Source organism: Arvicanthis niloticus, chromosome 7 (genome assembly GCF_011762505.2).
Source record: "Arvicanthis niloticus isolate mArvNil1 chromosome 7, mArvNil1.pat.X, whole genome shotgun sequence".
Taxonomy (NCBI): Eukaryota; Metazoa; Chordata; class Mammalia; order Rodentia; family Muridae; genus Arvicanthis; species Arvicanthis niloticus.
In genome coordinates, this window is record NC_047664.1 from 35925368 (window position 1) to 35944004 (window position 18637).

Consider the following 18637-nt stretch of genomic DNA (forward strand, 5'->3'; position numbering starts at 1 on the left):
TCTACTTTGCTTCTTGCTTGTGGTTTTTTTTTTTGTTGTTGTTGTTGTTGTTGTTTTGTTTGTTTGTTTTTTGAGACAAGGTAGACTTGGTTAACTTGAAACTTACTATCTAGACCAGACTGGTTTTGAACTCAGAGACCTGCTTGCTTTGGGCTTCTGAGCAGGGATTAAAAGTACGCACTACCAGGCCACCTGCTTTCTTTTGCTCATCTGTTACCCCCAAACGTGCTACTTTTTCTTCTGTGTTCCTTCTCTTTTTCTCCTGTGGTACCAGGTGCTCAAGCTGGAAGTGAAGGTAGATGTCCTTTTTGAATTTTTCTCCTTCTAGCTTGTTTAAGTGTTGGTTCTGGGGCTGTCTCCTTTCCAATCCCAGGCTATTTCTCTCCTACTGCCTTCTTGATGACAGAAGTCTGCTTTGTGCTCTTATCCAGATTGCAACTGTTCCTTCCCTGCAACTTTTCCTCACCCAGTAGAGTACAGGCAGAAAGCAGATGAGTTCTCGACGCCAAAGGCTGAAGTGAGCCACCTGCTCGGGCACCAAGTGTCATTCCCACACACACCTACTCCTGAGTCTGGCTGTCAGTTTCAGCCTCATCAGATATGATCGATCGTGGTTTTTTGGTGGTGGTGGTAGTTTTTGTTTTGTTGTTTTAAGATAGAGTTTCTTCTGTCTATCTTTGAACCCTCAGCTGTTGTTCAAGTCTCTTCTGCCCTGAATTCTTGCCTCTTCCTCCCACAGACAGCCTATTTCCGTAATTATATTGCCTCAGTGTATGGCTGAGCTACTCGGGTAGGCTCTGTAGTACTTGTTGGAAAATGGACTCTAATCTCACAGAGCAGAAAATGAGCTGTACGGCTCTTCTGGGAAGGGGTTCTGTTTCAGTATTGGTCATTTACTGGCCCAGGTAGGGACAAAAGATTTGATGATCACAGAATGGGAAAAGGGTGTTTGTGAGACTAGGGTTTGCCTACATTGGATTACCATGAAAAGAGGGACCAAATAATTGGTGACTCAGTTTACTTAGTTTTACACTAAGAGCATGGATTCATAGTGGTTGAGGACTGAGGCTCATTTCCAGTTCTGATAACCTGTGATTCTTTGCACCGATGTTAAAATATAAGTAGGAAAAAAATGTAAGTAGGGCATTCTGAATTGTTCTGAGAATTGTTCCTCCTCGCTTTATTGCAAGCTCCATGGGGGCAAAGACATTGTCTTTTTGCATTTAACAAAAATAGGCCTGCATTTTTAAAAACAAAGAAGTAGAGGAGCATATAGGAACACTGAATTAATACAGTATCATGTTAAGGTTTGCAGCTCTCCAGAATGCAGTCTCATTCACTGTCCCCTTGGAAGCTTTCCTTATAGTCCTCCCTCTGCTCATCCTGCTTGTTGGGAGCCTTTTATGCCAAGGCCTGGCCTGGTCATGGCTCTGAGTTATGGTGGATTGGAAGTGATAGCCTGATCCTCTTGGCCCTTGGATATTTAACTTCTTTGAGTTAATTCCTGTTCTTTAGTGGCACATTATCTTGTGGCAAGGTAGGCATTTATAATTTATATACTGTGTCCTGTTTTAAATAGAGACAAGAGGACAATCAGCATCCTGAAGCATCCAGTTTTCCAAAATAACATTTCTTCAGTTAAATCTACTTGTAAGAATTAAGACCTTTCAATGATTAAAAAACCCCTCTGTCCAGTTGTCAAATGGGTGTGTCTATCACCCAGCACTGTAAAAGGGGGAGAGCAGTTGGGGTTTAAAATAAAATTCATTTATTTTTCCCTATTCTAAAGATTTATATCATTAAAGTATCCCAGGGACCTTATTATAGTCAAGAGAGGCGTGGAGCTAAGGTTACAGGATAGATAGGATAAATGCCTTGTTTGGCAAAGGACCAAAGTTAGTATGCCACTTACGTGCTGAGGTCTTGATGTCCTACCATTTGGGTTGCTGACTCTGGCTGCAAACAGAGAGATGGCCTCTCCTGTTGAGTATATGCAAAGGACTGTTCATTCACATCTATTAAAAATAGACTGGAACTGGGAGTGTTAGGTACGTGTAGGATACTTGCCTAACGTGTTTGATCCCTAGCACTTGGGGATGGGGCGGGGTGCTAAAGGGGTAGGCAGGATGACTGGTGGGTAAAGGTGCTTACATACAAGCCAAATTTGCTCTCCAGAGCTATAGAAAGGTCTAAGGAGAGAACCACTTCCACCATGTTGTCCTCTGAGCTCTACATACATGACACACACCGTACATAAGCATCGAGGTTAACCTCTACTTCCTCAGGAGCTGTTCACCTTGTTTGTGCTTCTAATTTTACTCCTTCTTTCCTTCCTTCCTTCCTTCCTTCCTTCCTTCCTTCCTTCCTTCCTTCCTTTTTTTTCTTCCTCTATTTGAGTGTGCCATAGTATGTGGGGCAGAGGGCAATCTGGGCAGTCTACCATATGGGTCCCAAGGATTGAACTCAGGTTAGAGGCGTTCAGACTTGACCGCAAGAGCACTTACTCAGAGAGCAATTTTGTGGACCCCTCCCCCATTTAAGCTAGATGCCTGGAGTTCCTTTGTTAGGCAGTGAGCTCTGCTCCGCGTCCCACTGTACTCACTTCTTCAGTGCTGGGATTACATGGGCCACTACAGCCAACTTTCTACATGAGTGTTGGGGTCAAACTCGGGCTCTCATGCTAGTGTGGCAAGCACTTGACGATTGAGCTATATCCCTGGTGGGTGGGGAGAGGTTTCTAATGAGGATGGGAAAGAAGCAGATGCTTCTGCAGTAATGTAATTTTATCATTCCCTTACATTTGGATCTTGGTTGGTCATGCATGTGTTTCATATGATCATGACTGTACTCAAGTGTTGTTGAATGTTTATCTGATGCATGGGGTAGTTGGAGTGGGTAGCCAGCAAACAGTAGCTAAGAAGTAATATAGGAAAAACCTAGTTAACTTAACGCCACTAGGTGGCAACATTTACTCAGCTGCCCTGCATCCTCTTACTCTATGAAGATGTTTGAGCTTGCTTTTTCCAGCTACACCATTGAGTAGCAGAGAAAAGGTTTAGCAGCGATTCGTCAAGTCCTTTTGAAAGTGCGTCTATGGAATAGATATACTATAGTATATTTGTGTCTTTTCATTGTGTGGGTTTGGACACTGAACATTTAGAATTGTTCTTTGTGACATGAGCATTTGCTTGGGTCTAACTAAGCATTCTGATAGAGACCTGCAATTAGCCTATGGAGTCTCATTGTTCTTCTGTTCTACAGTTTGTGACTTTGGGGACAGTTTCTATATATTTAATTTTTTTCTTAGTAACACTAGTTTTATAAGTTAAAAGAATACTTACCTTTTATCAAAAGACAGAGTTACGATTTGAAACAAAATCAACAAAAACATCTCAAGGGAGTTAGTGTCTTACAAGCTAGCCATCTTCCTGGGCTAATTCTGGAGGCTTGACTCTCCTAAATGAGGCTGCTTATTTACCAGGTTTCCTAAATTAGCAGCTTCAGGGATATTGAGATCTGTATGGAATTGTCCAAGGAGATATTGTGTGTGCTTGGCAGCAATTAAGCTATTAAGCTCTAATTGGCATTTTCCCACTCATGGTTTTGTGTGGGAAGCATTAAAATTATTTGAGAATTCAATGTTCATCAGCCATTTTGGTGACAGAGGAAAGTGCTGAGAACAGTTGTGTGTGTGAGCCGATCATGATTCTTGCTCACATCATCCCTCCCTCCCTGTTGGTTTGTTATATTGCAGATGAAATGGAAAGGGAAGGACCTCTTTGATTTGGTGTGCCGAACGCTGGGGCTTCGAGAAACCTGGTTCTTTGGACTGCAGTATACAATCAAGGACACGGTTGCCTGGCTCAAAATGGACAAGAAGGTTGGGCTAGATCTCGGGGAAACCAGTGGGGGAGGCTTGTGCTTTCTAGTTTTTGTTTGTTTGTTTTCCTGACCATGCACTTAGTTTATTTGTTCATTGTTGAGATGTGACAAGGACATGGCAAAAAAGGGAACAATTTTTTAAACAAAGTCATGTGTATAGAAAACAGGTTCTGTAAAGCATTTTAAGCTTCCACAGACTCTCAGACGAGCAGGGTTCACCAGGACATTACTACTATCTTTGTATACTTCAGAACAACAGCAACAACAATTTATGTCTGCAAGAGATTTTCTAGGGCTCCTATTCTTTAGAGTTGGTTTTTGATTTTTAACAAGTCTTTGAGAACATGAGAACCCAACTGACTTAGTAAGGAATAAGGAGCCCGAGATAATGGAGCAATGCTCTTTCCTCCTCAGTGTTCTCGGGGCTTCTTGAGCACATGGAATCTAGGGTTCTAGCAATTGGAAGGGGATTTGGAAATGGATATGACTTAAGGAAGATGCCCTCTAAGGGGTTCATAGCCTCACGAACACAAAAACATGCCCATCCATTTCCTGGCCACCCAACAGTGAAGATGGCTGGAGAACAGGGCCCAAGGACCCCTGATTCCCAAAGTCAGTCCATGTCTAACTCTGACCCTAAATGTTACCCCTATCAGTGTTACCCCTATCAGTGTTACCCCTGTCAACGTTACCCCTGAAGTCATCTGCTGCATACATAACATGATGACCAGCAGAAGTCTCTTGTCTTACTAGGATTAAATGAGGTATTCAGATTGTGTTCACAGCATGTACACGGTGAAAGCCTTCATGCTTAGAGCTCCTGTTGGTTATCAGTTTCAAGTGGTCACTACATTGATTAGAAACTCAGTATCACAAAGAGCCAGTGTCTAGGAGGGCAACCTAGATTAGGTTTATTTTAAATCCCCTGGGGACTGCCACTGGAATTTGGGCAGGCATGTGAAGAGTTATATATGAGAGACACCAAAGCTTTCTGTATCTTTTTATGATTCTCAGCAAAGTGAATTTTAAATCATACCTGAGTGTTAGCCAAATGGATATTAGATTGGGGGCATCAGGAGTCATAGAACCTGCTGCTCAAAGGAAATAAATTATGACACATGTTAATGGAGCCTGGTAGCATGTTTATGTCCTGAAATGGAATTCACTCTGGAGACCAGATGGTCCAGGCTTTTCAGGGGGTGGGTGGGATTGTTAGAAGATTAAAGGCAGTGGTTTACGTACGGCACTGCAAGCATTTTGTGGACATCTCTGGAAGATTCCAGGAACAAAGCATTGCCACGATGGATATGTTTCACTTCTGGTATTCATAACATGTAAATGATCTTACAGAAATCTAGTTTATTATGTTTAAGCTGTATTTCAGTGGAACCTATTAGAATGGGCAATAAGAAAAATAGAATAAAGATAGATGTTATTTCAGAAAGAAATTTTTTTAAATTTTCAGTCTTCCATAAACAATAATACCCAAGATCTTAGAGTTATAGATTCTAGTTTGTAACTATTTTCTGTGGCTTTGAGAATCATGGTGTTGTCACCGTGGTTCTGATCACCCCGTGGGTTATTGATTGATTTGGTTCAGAACCCCTGTGTGAAGTGGATATTATATCTTGCTACAGACGGCTCTGTGAATGCTTCCAACTGTAGAAACACAGCTTTTAGGAAATGGGAAGACTGTAACGGGAAGGAATTTTCTACCTTCCCTGCAAAGCATGCTTTGAAGGTAGTGCATGAAGAAGAGGGGACAGCACAGCATGTCTTTTGCTCTGCAATTCTGCAGGTGTTGGATCATGATGTTTCGAAGGAAGAACCAGTTACCTTTCACTTCCTGGCCAAATTTTATCCTGAAAATGCTGAGGAGGAGCTAGTTCAAGAGATCACGCAACACTTATTTTTCTTACAGGTACACTAGCCCATGCTATCTCCCCCTCCCAACCCCCATCATTCTAAGAGGACTAATCTGTATATGGTTTCAGAAGCAGACCAGGTGAACCCCTTGGAGTTGACTGCAAACATATCCACACTGCAGAAAATGTTCTGCCTTCAAATAGTCCTTTGGTTCAGTAATGGAAAAAAATCTTCAGAATAGAACTTTGCCCTAGCAATGAGAATTGGTGTCAGATGGAATTGCAGAGGTGTGATGATGAAGAATAGACAGAGTTCCCCAGTATAAATCCTCTGTGAAGATGGATCCCTATTTCTTCTGGCTAACTTAAAAGTTATTTGACATTATAAAGAAAAGCCTCAGAGGCTTAGCAAAAAGTTCCTTTAAAGTTCAAGATCTGGGTCATTGAGGCAGGACTTCTGAATGGCAGTGACTCGGTCTGTCCCACACCTAAGGTGTTTCAGACAGCCTGCTCTGTGCTACTCTGAGTATATATTTCATTTCTCCCTTTATTAGAGTGCAAGCCCCTTAAAGATAGGCTCAATGAATATGCAGTGGTATTCTTAAGTAAGTTATTGTTCAACCAAACTGTAGAAATTAGATGTTCCAGAATTACAGGTTGACCATCTAGGAGCACAGTGAGATGGTTTATTTAAGGATGGAAATCTTGCTTTGCCATAGCCAGAGAGCCTCTCAGTTGCATGGCTCTCTGTATTGACTGATGCCCAAGCTGCTTATGTGCCTTAAGATGTCCACTGTCATGATGTAAGAGATTGTAACGGGCCATTAATTACATTGATTTCCCAGAAGTGTATCTCTGATTTTTACACAATCCTTGTACTATGGAATCTCCATGTATTGTGTTCATGATACAGTATATGAAATGGAATATTACCCTCCAAATCATGTTATATTGTTTTGTTGGAGAAGAGAATCTCACTTGAGCTTAAGATCCTTTTCCCTCAGCTTCTCAAATGCTGGAATTATAGTATGTGTGCCCCCGTGCCTGGCCAAATAGTTTCTTTCACCAAAGAGATCTGTGTGTGTGTGTGTGTGTGTTAGGTTAAAACGTAGCCCTTTCAGATTGTTTTTTGTTATGGCTGCTTTTTTATCTTTTTGTAAAGAAACTAGGAGATTTGAAGGTTTCACTGCTTTAGAACAGCTCAGCTTTCATTTTTTTTCTTGGCTTTAAAGCCTGGGGAAAATCGTATGTGTGACTCAAGCCACATAAAGATTCTTTGGGGGTTGGGCTGTAGCTCTGTTGATAAAATGCTTTCCTTGTATTCATGAAGCCTTGGGTTCCAACCCCAGCACTGTATAAAGAGAACATACTGTGCTTTTGTAATCCACAGGAGAATCAGAAATTCAGGGTCATCTTCTGTTATATAGAAAACTCAAGACAAGCTTAAGCTACACGAGACCAGACTACTTTAGTGTTACAGAAATGGCTTTTCTGTGAGTTCTTGAGGCAGCACCTGTCCCTCCTGTGACTTTGGCTTGATTTCCCTTTGTGTTGAAATGTTAGATTGTTTTTGTGACAGAGGAAGGCAACATTTACTACTATGAAATGAAAAGACAGTTAGCTTTATTAGTGTGCCCCTACTTCATGTGGCCTTCTTGTCCTTCACCACACACTGCACCACTGTAAGAAATTAGGTGTAATGAGATATGTTAATTCAACATTATGGCTTAGGAATTATATTTCCTGAGCCTCATGTGTACTTAAAAGTTGAATCGATCAAATTTTATTGCTTCCTTTTTCCTTAGAGCAGCACATTGGAAGTGATGGCTTTTTTTTTTACAGTCATAATTCTGTGGCCTTGGTGACTTTTGTCTTATATGAAGATTTGAAAGTACACTCTATCTCCTGCAGTTCTGTGAGTGTGCCATGGGGCCAACACTGAGACAGAAAGTGCAGTGAGCCTTAGCTCTTGTCATAGCCACCTTGTCAGTCTCTGCTGCAACCAAGCATATCTTTTTCTTGGGTGATGGGAGGAGGTTTTTGTTGTTGTTGTTTGGTTGTTTGGTTTTTGTTTTTTGTTTTGTTTTGTTTGTTTGTTTTTTGTTTTTCGAGACAGGGTTTCTCTGGCTGTCCTGGAACTCACCTCAAAGACTAGGCTGGCCTTGAACTCAAAGATCCACCTGCCTCTGCCTCCCCAATGCTGGTATTAAAGTCATGTGCACTGACACTGCCTGGCCAGCAGATCTTGCTGACTTTTGTGCAGCTATCTTACTGATAGCTTCTTAGTGGCTGAACTCTCAACTCGTCTGCAACATTAAAAAAAAAGTTCTCTTTGTCAAAAAATCCAACAGGCTGCTTTGCAGCCCTCATTTAGAATACACTGCAGCCATCTGTTGTGTCCACACATGCCATTGCCTATCTCCCTCATTGCCCCTTTCAGGTGAAGAAGCAGATTTTGGATGAGAAGGTCTACTGCCCTCCTGAGGCGTCTGTGCTCTTGGCGTCATATGCTGTCCAGGCCAAGGTAGGTGCAAAGAAAGGGGACGTGTTCTTCTTCAGCGTTAACTCCATCGGATGCTTACAGTTTTCCATTTCTTTGTGAATTTTTGGGACTTCAGAACAACTTTCCCCCCAAATAAGATGTCATGAGACTTGGGCATCTATTGTTGCTGCCTCAACATCTGTATGTTTTGTATATGCGCATGTGTGTTGTGTACTATGTGACAAGCATATCATTCTAATGACTTACAATTCATCCTAAGTGAAATCACTTAAAAAGATGAATTTTCTGTGTAATCTCATTATGCACATGTGGCTCATTAAATTCATCACATCAGCTTCATTTTATTAGTCAGGAAAAGTGAATTTATGGTCTCTAATTATGATCAAATGAGGCCGTTAGGTCAGCAAGACCCAGATCCTCCATTTAAACTCATCTTCCCAGAGATTACATTCTTAGAAACTACACTCCTGGTGAGGCCCTGGTGGGCATATTTTGTGCATGTGGCTAGACTGCAGGAGCTTGGTCTGCTGAGCCTGCTGGGCCCAGTGATGCTGTCTCATTAGCCTAAAATCATTCATTTTCGCATAGACTGCAGACCAGGGGTGGTGGGAGATGAACATCTTTGAGTATTGTGTTTTTGTCCCATCTTATAAAGTCAGGTAGAGTTTCATCCAGAGAGTTTCATGACCCTTGGTTTTCCTACCTCAATCACATTTTTAATGCAACTTCAGATCAAAGCTAGGCATGGCTTGCTTGTCATTTAAGTTGGGAAGTGGGTTTTGAAATGTGTATGTGGTCAGGCCAGTAGAGCACAGTGAGTCTAATCACTCGATGACTCATTAGCGTCTGCTGAGTCGTCACAAGGATGGGGTCACAAGGATGGGACGAGGGGCTTGTTAACTGTCAGATGCAGACACTACAGCAGCTTCTGCCCCCACTGATTCTTCAAGGTCATTGGTACCTTCACAGGTAAAGCTAGAGACAGAATCTATGGCTTTAGAATTGTATTTTATGCCTCCCTTGAAAAAGAAGTAATTGAGAAAACAGAAAATGGGCAGTGGTTCAAATAAAGCATATGCTCCTTTTATGCTTTGATCAAGAGTATTAGTAAGAGGAGAGAGGCATCCTTTCAGTCCTGGTGGTGACGAAGCATTCATCATCACTCTCTTTAGATCCACATACATGCCCCAGAGTTGACCCCTTCCTGCATGCGTTCTCTGTCTAACTCAAACTCTCAAGGGTACTATCCCAGTCTCAAAGGTTTTGGGTCACAAATTCAAAGGCCACCTGTGTGGGGGCAGAAGGGTGTGGATCATTTTTCAAGGAACCAGCAGATGTTTGCTTGAACAGATTTCACTGTAGGAAAGCCCTACTTATTTGGCTTCTGCCAATTTAGAGATGAAAGTGATTCACAGACAACATATGTGGTTCATATGGAGGCGGGTGCTCTGTTTTTTCCGGTGTCAAATTTAAGAATCTTATAAATAAAGGTAATCTCTGGCTTTTAAAGTCTGTATCTGGGCTGGGTGTGGTAGTGCACACCTTTAATACTAGGCAGGCAGTTAAGTCCCTGTGAGCTCCAAACCACCAAGTGGTTTGGTGTGAGGCTCTGCTTACATTCGGGAAACCAGGGCTTACTATAACTATGTTACCAGTTTCTCTTGGACTACTGCTTAGTATTAACTACCTCGTTGTTTAGCAAAGTGTTCAACAGACTATTTCAGAAGATATTCCGTGAAGTATTTTCTGGAAGCCAAGGCTTATACAAGCTTGTTTTCCTGGTGACAAGATTAAAGGTTAGAAGAGATGACTGTTTTTTTTTTTTTTTCCAAAGTCACGGTCTTATTACATTATTTCTATACTTATAGAATGTGCAGACTACTTTTTGTTTGTTTTTGTTTTCATGTCAGGGGACTGAACCTAAAGCCTTACACATGTGAGGCAAGTGCTTTACCATAGAGTTACCTGCCTCTTGATGAGGAGTGAAGCAGACTGGGATGGAGGGTAGAGACACCTGGAAACCTAGGTGTCTGAGCTGCCTGACCCAGCACTTTGTTCTTGTCCCTCACTGTCTCGTGAGGTATGTAGTGGTCATACAAAAAACTAGTTTTGTTTATAAGATAAAACAACTTTATCTGAACTTTTTCAGTAAGCCATACTGTCTCTTTTATGTACAGTTAATTTTCTTCTTAACCTTTATGAAGCAGAAAGAAACTCTATAGAACTATGGAGGGAAATGGATCAAGCTCATTAACACATGGAATGTAATTATGTGCAGATGCATTCATTACAGTATCTCAGCTGTTGGAGTGATATAGACACACTTAACTTCAAACCATAAAGAAACTATTAACTTCAAGGTATAAATACAAATAAATTTAATCACATGGTCCAGTTAACAAGAACCACGTTTCTTGGTTCAAGTTTGAGTTATGCTAGAATCAAAAGAATGGACCAATCACATGACAAGTGAGACGACAATCTTGCAATTTTTAAGTTACCTGTTGGATCTTATATAGACAGTTTAGTGTTTCAAATGTGTTTTCCTTTCTTTCTGAAATATGTTTGTACTGAAAATTACTAGGAGAGGATGGGATGGTATTTATGAATCTTGCTGCTGCCTGTAGACTCCCAACATTCAGAAGGAAGAAAAGAATAGTGGAAGATAGAGTTGGAGAGGTGGCTCCGAAGTTAGGAAGGCTTACTGTTCTTGAATCGGACCTGTTTACTTCTCAGCATCCATAGCTCACAACCCCAGTTCCGAAGGATCCAGTGCCCTTTTCTGATCTGAGGGAGGGTTCCTGCATACATGTGGCACACATATACTCACTCAAAAAGGCTCACACATACACATAAATTAAAAATAAAGGAATCTGGCCAGGCATTGTGGTGCATGTTTTTAATCCTACCACTGGGAAACAGAGATAGGAGTCACTCTCGTAATTCTAAGGCCAGCCTGATCCACTTACCCAGTTCCAGGAGAGCCAGGACTCAACAGACAGACCCTGTCTTAAGACAAAACAAAACAAACAAACAAAAAAACCCCAATGGGACTCTACTCTAAAGTGTCAAGTGTAGTTAAATGCAATTCAGTTAAGAAATTGAGTGCATATAAAAGCACAATGGAAGAGCTGAAGATGAAAGCTCTTAAGGAGCAGATCATGAAAGGCCTTAGCATTAGCTGGTGGATGTGAGGTGGATGTGCTGAGCCAGTGAGGGGTTTCTGTTTTGACGGAACATTTGGTAGATATGTAATGAACAGATTGATTAGTGCCCGGTGTGATGGCACACACCTTTAATCCCAGCACTTGGGAGGCAGATGTAGATGAATCTCTGTGAGTTTAATGCCAGCCTGGTCAACATTGCAAATTCCAGTCAAGTCAAGTCTATAGAGTAAGTCTAGAAACAACAAGATAGAGATATCTATTAATAAGTGATTGTTTTAGTCAGAGACTATGAGGTTCACACCTCAGGTAGTGGTTGGATATAGGAGAGGACTAACTTTTGGCTTAGCAGTTCAGAGCACTGACTGCTCTTCCAGAGGTTCTGAATTCAATTCCCAGCAACCACATGGTGGCTCACAACCATCTGTAATGGGATCGGATGCCCTCTTCTGGTGTGTCTGAAGACAGCTACAGTATATTCATATAAATAAAAAATAAATAAATCTTTTTAAAAATGTCTATGAAGGGCTAGGCATGATGGTGCATGCCTTTAATTTTAGCACTTGGGAGGCAGAGGCAAGTAGATCTCTGTGAGTTCTAGGCTAGCCTGGTCTACAGAGTAAGTTCTAAGACAGCCAGGGCTACACTGAAAAACCCTGTTTAGAACACCCCTCCCCACCAAAAAAAATTTTTGTCTAGGAGGGGACAGGAGATGCCTTTCAATAGAGTACTTGCCTAGCATGCACTAACCCTGGGTTTTATCTTGAGCAGCATGGAAATGCAGAGTGGTGGTATATGTGTGTAATCCCAGAGGCAGGATGCAGGCTTGGTGACACATGTCTTTAACCCCAATACTTGGGAGGCAGACTCCATTTCTCTGAGCTCAAGACCTGCTCACCTGGTCTATATAGTGAATTCCAGGCCAGCCAGAGCTACACAGTAGGACTCTTTTCTCCAGAGCCCAGTAAATTTCATATATGTAAAATTTTCTTCAAATACTACATAAATGCCTTCTAGAAGTGTGTTCCAGTCTAACTTCCAGGAGCAGTATGTGAGAATACTTGCTTTGCACATCAGTAGATACGATCAGTCTTTTAAAGTTTTGCTGACCTGTTTAAAAAAAGATAGGCTTTAAAAGACATTACATAGCTTTGCTATGGGACTAAGGATCTGGCCCTCTGCTCCTTTTTCCTCTGCAATGGCAGTTCGTGACTTGCCCTTTTTTTTATGGCGTTTTTGTCTTTTTCTGATTGATTTATAGTGCTCATCTGTAATGATACAACCTGTGTCTGCTGTCAGGTGTCAGGCGTCGTCAGGGTTAGGAATGATCTCACAGACCGTCATCGTGCCCATCCTCTCTCATCTGGCCTCTTACGGATTTTTGTTTATAGTTTTAAATCCTCAATTTCTATTTAGTGACTGTGTGTAGTCAGAATCTATTTTACACAGATGGTAGAAAGAAAGAAGAAAGAAAAGTAGAAAAAAGAAAAACATTTGTTTTATTAAAACCTGTTCAGAACATTTGGTCTGATTTTTCATTGAATGTACAGAAAGGAGTTTTGTACTATCCAGAAAGAGACTACTTTTAACTTTTCAAGTGGCTAAGTAGGCCTAGCTCCTTGGGAGTCTGAGGCAGGAGAATTGCTTGAGCCTAGGAGTTTGAGACTAGCCTAAACAACATAGGAGATACCAACTCACCTAACTTCCTGCAAATAGAAAAGAAAGAGAGAGACAGAGACAGAAAGACAGAGACAGAGAGACAGGGAGACAGGCAGGCTTACAGGGTTAAGTGGTGAGCTTTTGATTTTGTAGAGGTCAGACTTGGTCAATCAACAGTCTGCCACTGAGTGCTACTCACAGCCCCCAAAGCAGCAAAAGGCAAGTTTTAAAGTGTTTGCCCCATGAAAGAATTTGATCTTTTAAAAAATGTAACTATGTATTTATCTGTTTATTACTGTGTGTATGTGTCTACTATAGCATGCATGTGGAGGTTGGAGGGCTACATACAGGAGTCAGTCCTCTCCTTTCACCATATGGATTCTGGGGATTAAACTCAGGTTGTCAGACTTGACTTGACAACAGGCACATCTACTTGCTGTGGTATCTCATGGGCCCATGATGTTTTATGGGATTTGTTGCTGTTGGTTGGTTTGGTTTGGTTTCTTGGAGACAGGGTTTCTCTGTGTAGCTCTGGCTATCCCAGAACTCACTCTGTAGACCAGGCTGGCCTTGAACTCAGAGAGTTGCCTGCCTCTGCCTCTGCCTCCTGAGTGCTGGGATTAAAGGCATGCAACCACAACCACCTGGATTTTTTTTTAAAGAAAATTTTTTTTAAGGTTTATATATTTTATGTATGTGAATACACTGTAGCTCTCTTTAGACACACCAGAAGAGGGCACCAGATCCCATTCCAGATGGTTGAGAGCCACCATGTGGTTGCTGGGAATTGAACTCAGGACCTCTAGAAGAGCAGTGAATGCTCTTAACTACTGAACCATCTCTCCAGCCTGGAAAATTTTTTTTTTTTTCGGTTTTTCGAGACAGGGTTTCTCTGTGTAGCCCTGGCTGTCCTGGAACTCACTCTGTAGACCAGGCTGGCCTCGAACTCAGAAATCCGCCTGCCTCTGCCTCCCAAGTGCTGGGATTAAAGGCGTGCGCCACCACCACCCAGCGAAAATTTTTTTTAATATTTAAAAAATTATATTTATTTTGTTTAGCAGGAGTGGGGGTGGGATGGGATGCAACTCCTGTACCAAGGCTTGGATGTAGAGGTCTGAGGGCAACTTTCATGAGTTAGTTCTCTCACTCCATCATGGGCTCCTGGGCTAGAAATCTAATCATTAGGCTTGGCAGCAAGTACCTTTAACCACTGAGCTTATATCACCAGCCCAACAATTTTTTTAATTTTACATTTTTTATGCATATGGGTGTTTTGCTTGCATATACATTTGTGTACCATGTGCATGCAAAGTCCAGGGTGCCAGAAGAAAGCATCGGATACTCTGGAACTGGAGTTGCATACAGTTGTGAGCTACCGTGTGAGTGTTGGGAGTAGAACTTGGGTCCTCTGCAGAAGCAGCAAGTGCTTTTAACCGCTGAGCCTTGTCTTCAGCCTATTCCACCACACCAAGAATTTTATCTTAATTGTCAGTTTCTCAAAGTGATTGAAATTTGCTTAGCTTGTTTTAGTTTTTAAAATTGAACATGGGTCTCTTACATGGTAAGCTACATCCCCAGCTGTCCCCTTTTTGAATTTTAAAAATTTTTTATTTTGTGTCCATTGGTGTTTTGCCTGCATGTATGTCTGTGTGAGGGTGTCAGATCTTGGAGTTAAACAGTTGTGAGCTGCCATATGGGTTCTGGGAACTGAACTCGGGACCTTTGGAAGTGCTAACCACTGAGCCATCTTTCAACCCTCCCTCACCCCCCTTCTTGAATTTAAATTCCAGTGATTTATAAGGGGCACTATAAGACCAGGTTTTGTGGCCTCTGAAATGTAGGCAATTTAGGGTTGGGAGTTTTCTGTTGTTGTTTTGTTTGTTTGTTTTTAATGCAGGAACACCAAATGATGAATATAACACTTAGCACAGGCCCACACAGCAGCAGAGCTTTGAAACTCCAGCTTTTTACTTTCAAAGTAAATTCACCTTGATCTAATAAGAATGCTTCTGTTGCATAAAAAGATGAGGAAAAGTCATTTCCATCTATAGAATCATATAGCTTTCTTTTGTATTTACTGCCAATAACACCAGCCTTTTCCCCCTTTGTTTTTTAAATAGACATTGAAATAGACATCAAGATAGCTTTAATGTTGGGAGAGGAGTTGGCCCAGTGAAGAAGCTCTTTGAGCAGAATCTCCACTGCCTCTGCATTGCTCAGATGTAATATATTTGATCAGTGTAGTAGCTGGGAGCTTGGTATAATTTAATAGTGGAGGTCGTTAATCTTGCAAGCCTCTGAGCCCTGAATTTACAACTTTAACTTTGCATATCTGCTTACTTTTGCGTTAAAATTTGGTTGGCGAGTGTTGAAAGGCTTGCTAGTGCAACTAGCATGGCTCTCAGTCATAACCTCTGTAGTCCGCAGTAATGAGAGACAGCACAGTGCTCATCCTGACTTCCCAGGATCCAGCACAGACTGCCCCAGATGCTTTGCTCCTTGCTTTACAGGTGAGGAGCTGGGTCTTAAGAGAGACGCCTTACAGCAGCACTCTAGAGATTTCTCTCCAGGGCTCTCATCTAAGAAAGATGCAATCTATTTTATTTTGTGACAGGGTTTCTCTGTGTATCCCTGGCTGTCTTGGAACTCAATATGTAGACCAGGCTCATCTCTAACTCAGATCCACCTGTCTCTGTCTCCAAAGTGCTGGGATTAAAAAGATGTGCCATCGCCATCTGGCTTTTTTACATTTAAAGAGAAATATTTTTATTTTATGTCTATGAATGTTTTGCCATGGTGTTTGTGTGTGTACTCTGTGCATGCCTGGTACCTACAGAGGTTTGAATAGGGAGCTGGCTTCCCTGGAACTGTAGGCTCCCAGCACCCACATGGTGGCTCACAACCATAATCTGGCTACTACACTGATCAAATATATTATATCTGAGCAATGCAAGTGCTGTGGAGATTCTGCTGAAAGAACTTTTTCACTGAATTAATTCCTCTCACAACAATAAGGCTACCTTGATGTCTATTTTAAAAGCAAAGGGGAATGATCCAGGTTCAATTCCTAGCACCCGCTAGGAGGTTCATTACCTCCTCAGGCCCCAGGCACACGTGTGGTATACAGATGCACATGCATGCAAAACACTCATACACATAAAACATAACACCAGTTCCAGGGGCTTTGGTGTCTTCTGCCCTCCAAGGGCACCAAGCACACACATGGGACATAGACATACATGCAGGTAAAACATTCATACATGTAAAATAAAATAAAAATTTTTTTGTTTGTTTGTTTGTTTGTTTGTTTTTTCGAGCTAAGGTTTCTCTGTGTAGCCCTGGCTATCCTGGAACTCACTCTGTAGACCAGGCTGGCCTCGAACTCAGAAGTCCGCCTGCCTCTGCCTCCCAAGTGCTGGGATTAAAGACGTGCGCCACCACCGCCCAGCACAAAATAAAATTTTTAATTAAAGAAAAGAGGTGGTTCAATGGGTAAGAGGACTTGCTATTCTTGTGAAGGATCCAGGTTCTATTCCCAGCACCCACACGGAGGTTCATTACCTCCTCAGGCCCCAGCACACATGTGGTGCACAGATGCACAAATAGGCAAAACACTCATACACGTAAAATAATAAAAATAAATCTAAAAGTTTTTATAATTAAGAAAAGAGAGACAAGCTACTGGGCTGCTGAGATGGCTCAGTCGGTAAAGGCACGTGCTGCTAAGCCTTATAACCTAAGCTGGGTCCCTGGAACTCACATGGCGGGAGGAAAGAACTGACTCCACGTAAGTACTGTGGCACGCACCACCCCAATAAATAAGTAAATGTAGAAGAGGGAAAATCATTGACTGCTGACTGATAAGAGATAGGCTTTGTGCTTAGGTCCTATTTCATTTTCTGTCTCTTTTGCCTATTTATTCTTATTTTTATTTGAGACAGGGTATTACTCTATATCCCTGGCTAACCTCTAACTTATAGCTGCCTCTGCCTCCGAGGGCTGGGACTAAGGGTATCACCATGGCTAACCCACAGTCTCTATATCTGGGAGTCGGGGTTGAACCTAGGACTTTATGCGTGATAAGCAAGTGCTGCCCCACAGAGCCACATCCCAGCCCATTTGATTTTGGATGATTCTCTGACCTAAGTTTTCTAGGAAAGAAAGGAATATTGTTTTTAAAAATCAGGCAATAGACAATAGAGTTGTTGCCCCTGGAGGAGTAATGGAGATTGCTGGCTCCTCTAGTGATCTGCTCACAGCTCTAGCTGTTTGAGTTAGCCTTTTATCTTGTTTGTTTCTTTGTGCAATAGGAATGAATGGCAGTGTTGATATCAGAGCTTTCCAAAACAACTTTCAGAGCCTTGAGCAAAAGTTATTAAAAACATGGCTTGCATTATCCCTGATCCCACCTTGCTATTGGCTCCAATTACCAGCTACTTAGAGGCATTTGTAGGTGAGGCTCTTATTATACTAGCTAATCACAACTTTCACAGTTGTGTTTTGTTGTTTCCATCATAGAGCTAATGTTTGGAAGTGACTGCTTTCTTGGAGGGCTAGGAAACAGACTACATTTCCATACAGATGTCACATTCCTGTTAGCACATCACCATGGGGATTGCAGCCCTGCTTATGGATGTATCAGCTTTGCATTCTCATTCAAGAATAACAAGCTGGCCAGGCTGAAGTCTTGTCATCAGAATTGAACTGCTCCCTGGAACTGGGTGGGAGGAGGGACCAACTGAATTGAGCCTTGATCAGAAGTGACAATAGTCCTTAGAACCTCAGTCACCTGCTCTCTTTTCTTTCCAGTATGGCGACTATGACCCCTCAGTGCACAAGCGAGGATTTTTAGCTCAAGAGGAATTGCTTCCAAAAAGGGTAAGAAATCAAATTCTCTGTTTGGGAAAATATAGCATATGTGGCTGAAGGGAAGCCACTGAGTGGTTTTAAGAGTGCTGGAAGGACACAGCAAGCATATTTGCAGAGATAGTTCAGTGTCTTGAGAAAGAAGGATGGAGTCTTAGCTAAGCATATTTACTGTGTGCTTGTGTGTGTGTGTGTGTGTGTGTGTGTGTTGTGCATTCCTATAAGTGTACAGGTATGTACACTTTCATACATGTAGAGCTAAAGCTGGGTTCCAGGTGTCTACCTCTATTGTTTTTTTCTTATTGTCTTGAGACAGGGTCTCTTGACTGTAAGCTCTCATTTAGGCTTGGTTGCCAGCCAATGACCTTTCAAGATCTGCTTGTCTATCCTAGAGTACTGTGGTTACAGACATATGTACAGACATGCCTGAGCTTTTTTTTTTTTTTTTTTAATATTTTTATTTATTCTTTGAGAATATATTATATACATATGATATATAATATACTTGTGTGTGTATATATATATATATATATATATATATATATATATATATATATATTGTTTGTTTTTGTTTTTTGTTTTGGTTTTTTGAGACGGGGTTTCTCTATGTAACCCAAGCTGTCCTGGAACTCACTCCATAGACCAAGCTAGCCTTGAACTCACAAAGATCCTCTGCCTCTCGGGTACTAGAACTAAAG

At 41.7% G+C, this 18637-nt stretch overlaps 1 protein-coding gene across 5 annotated transcripts in view; it reads left to right on the plus strand.

The window, feature by feature from the left end:
- The window catches only part of Nf2 (NF2, moesin-ezrin-radixin like (MERLIN) tumor suppressor), an 82980-nt gene that overhangs the window by 23570 nt on the left and 40773 nt on the right, over window positions 1-18637 (plus strand). For all 5 annotated transcript variants that reach the window (XM_034508197.2, XM_034508196.2, XM_076938208.1 and 2 more), the window contains exons 2-5: window positions 3755-3880; window positions 5681-5803; window positions 8188-8271; window positions 17883-17951. In XM_034508197.2, the coding sequence (XP_034364088.1) occupies window positions 3755-3880; window positions 5681-5803; window positions 8188-8271; window positions 17883-17951 (402 nt within the window). The remainder of the gene's footprint in view (window positions 1-3754; window positions 3881-5680; window positions 5804-8187; window positions 8272-17882; window positions 17952-18637) is intronic.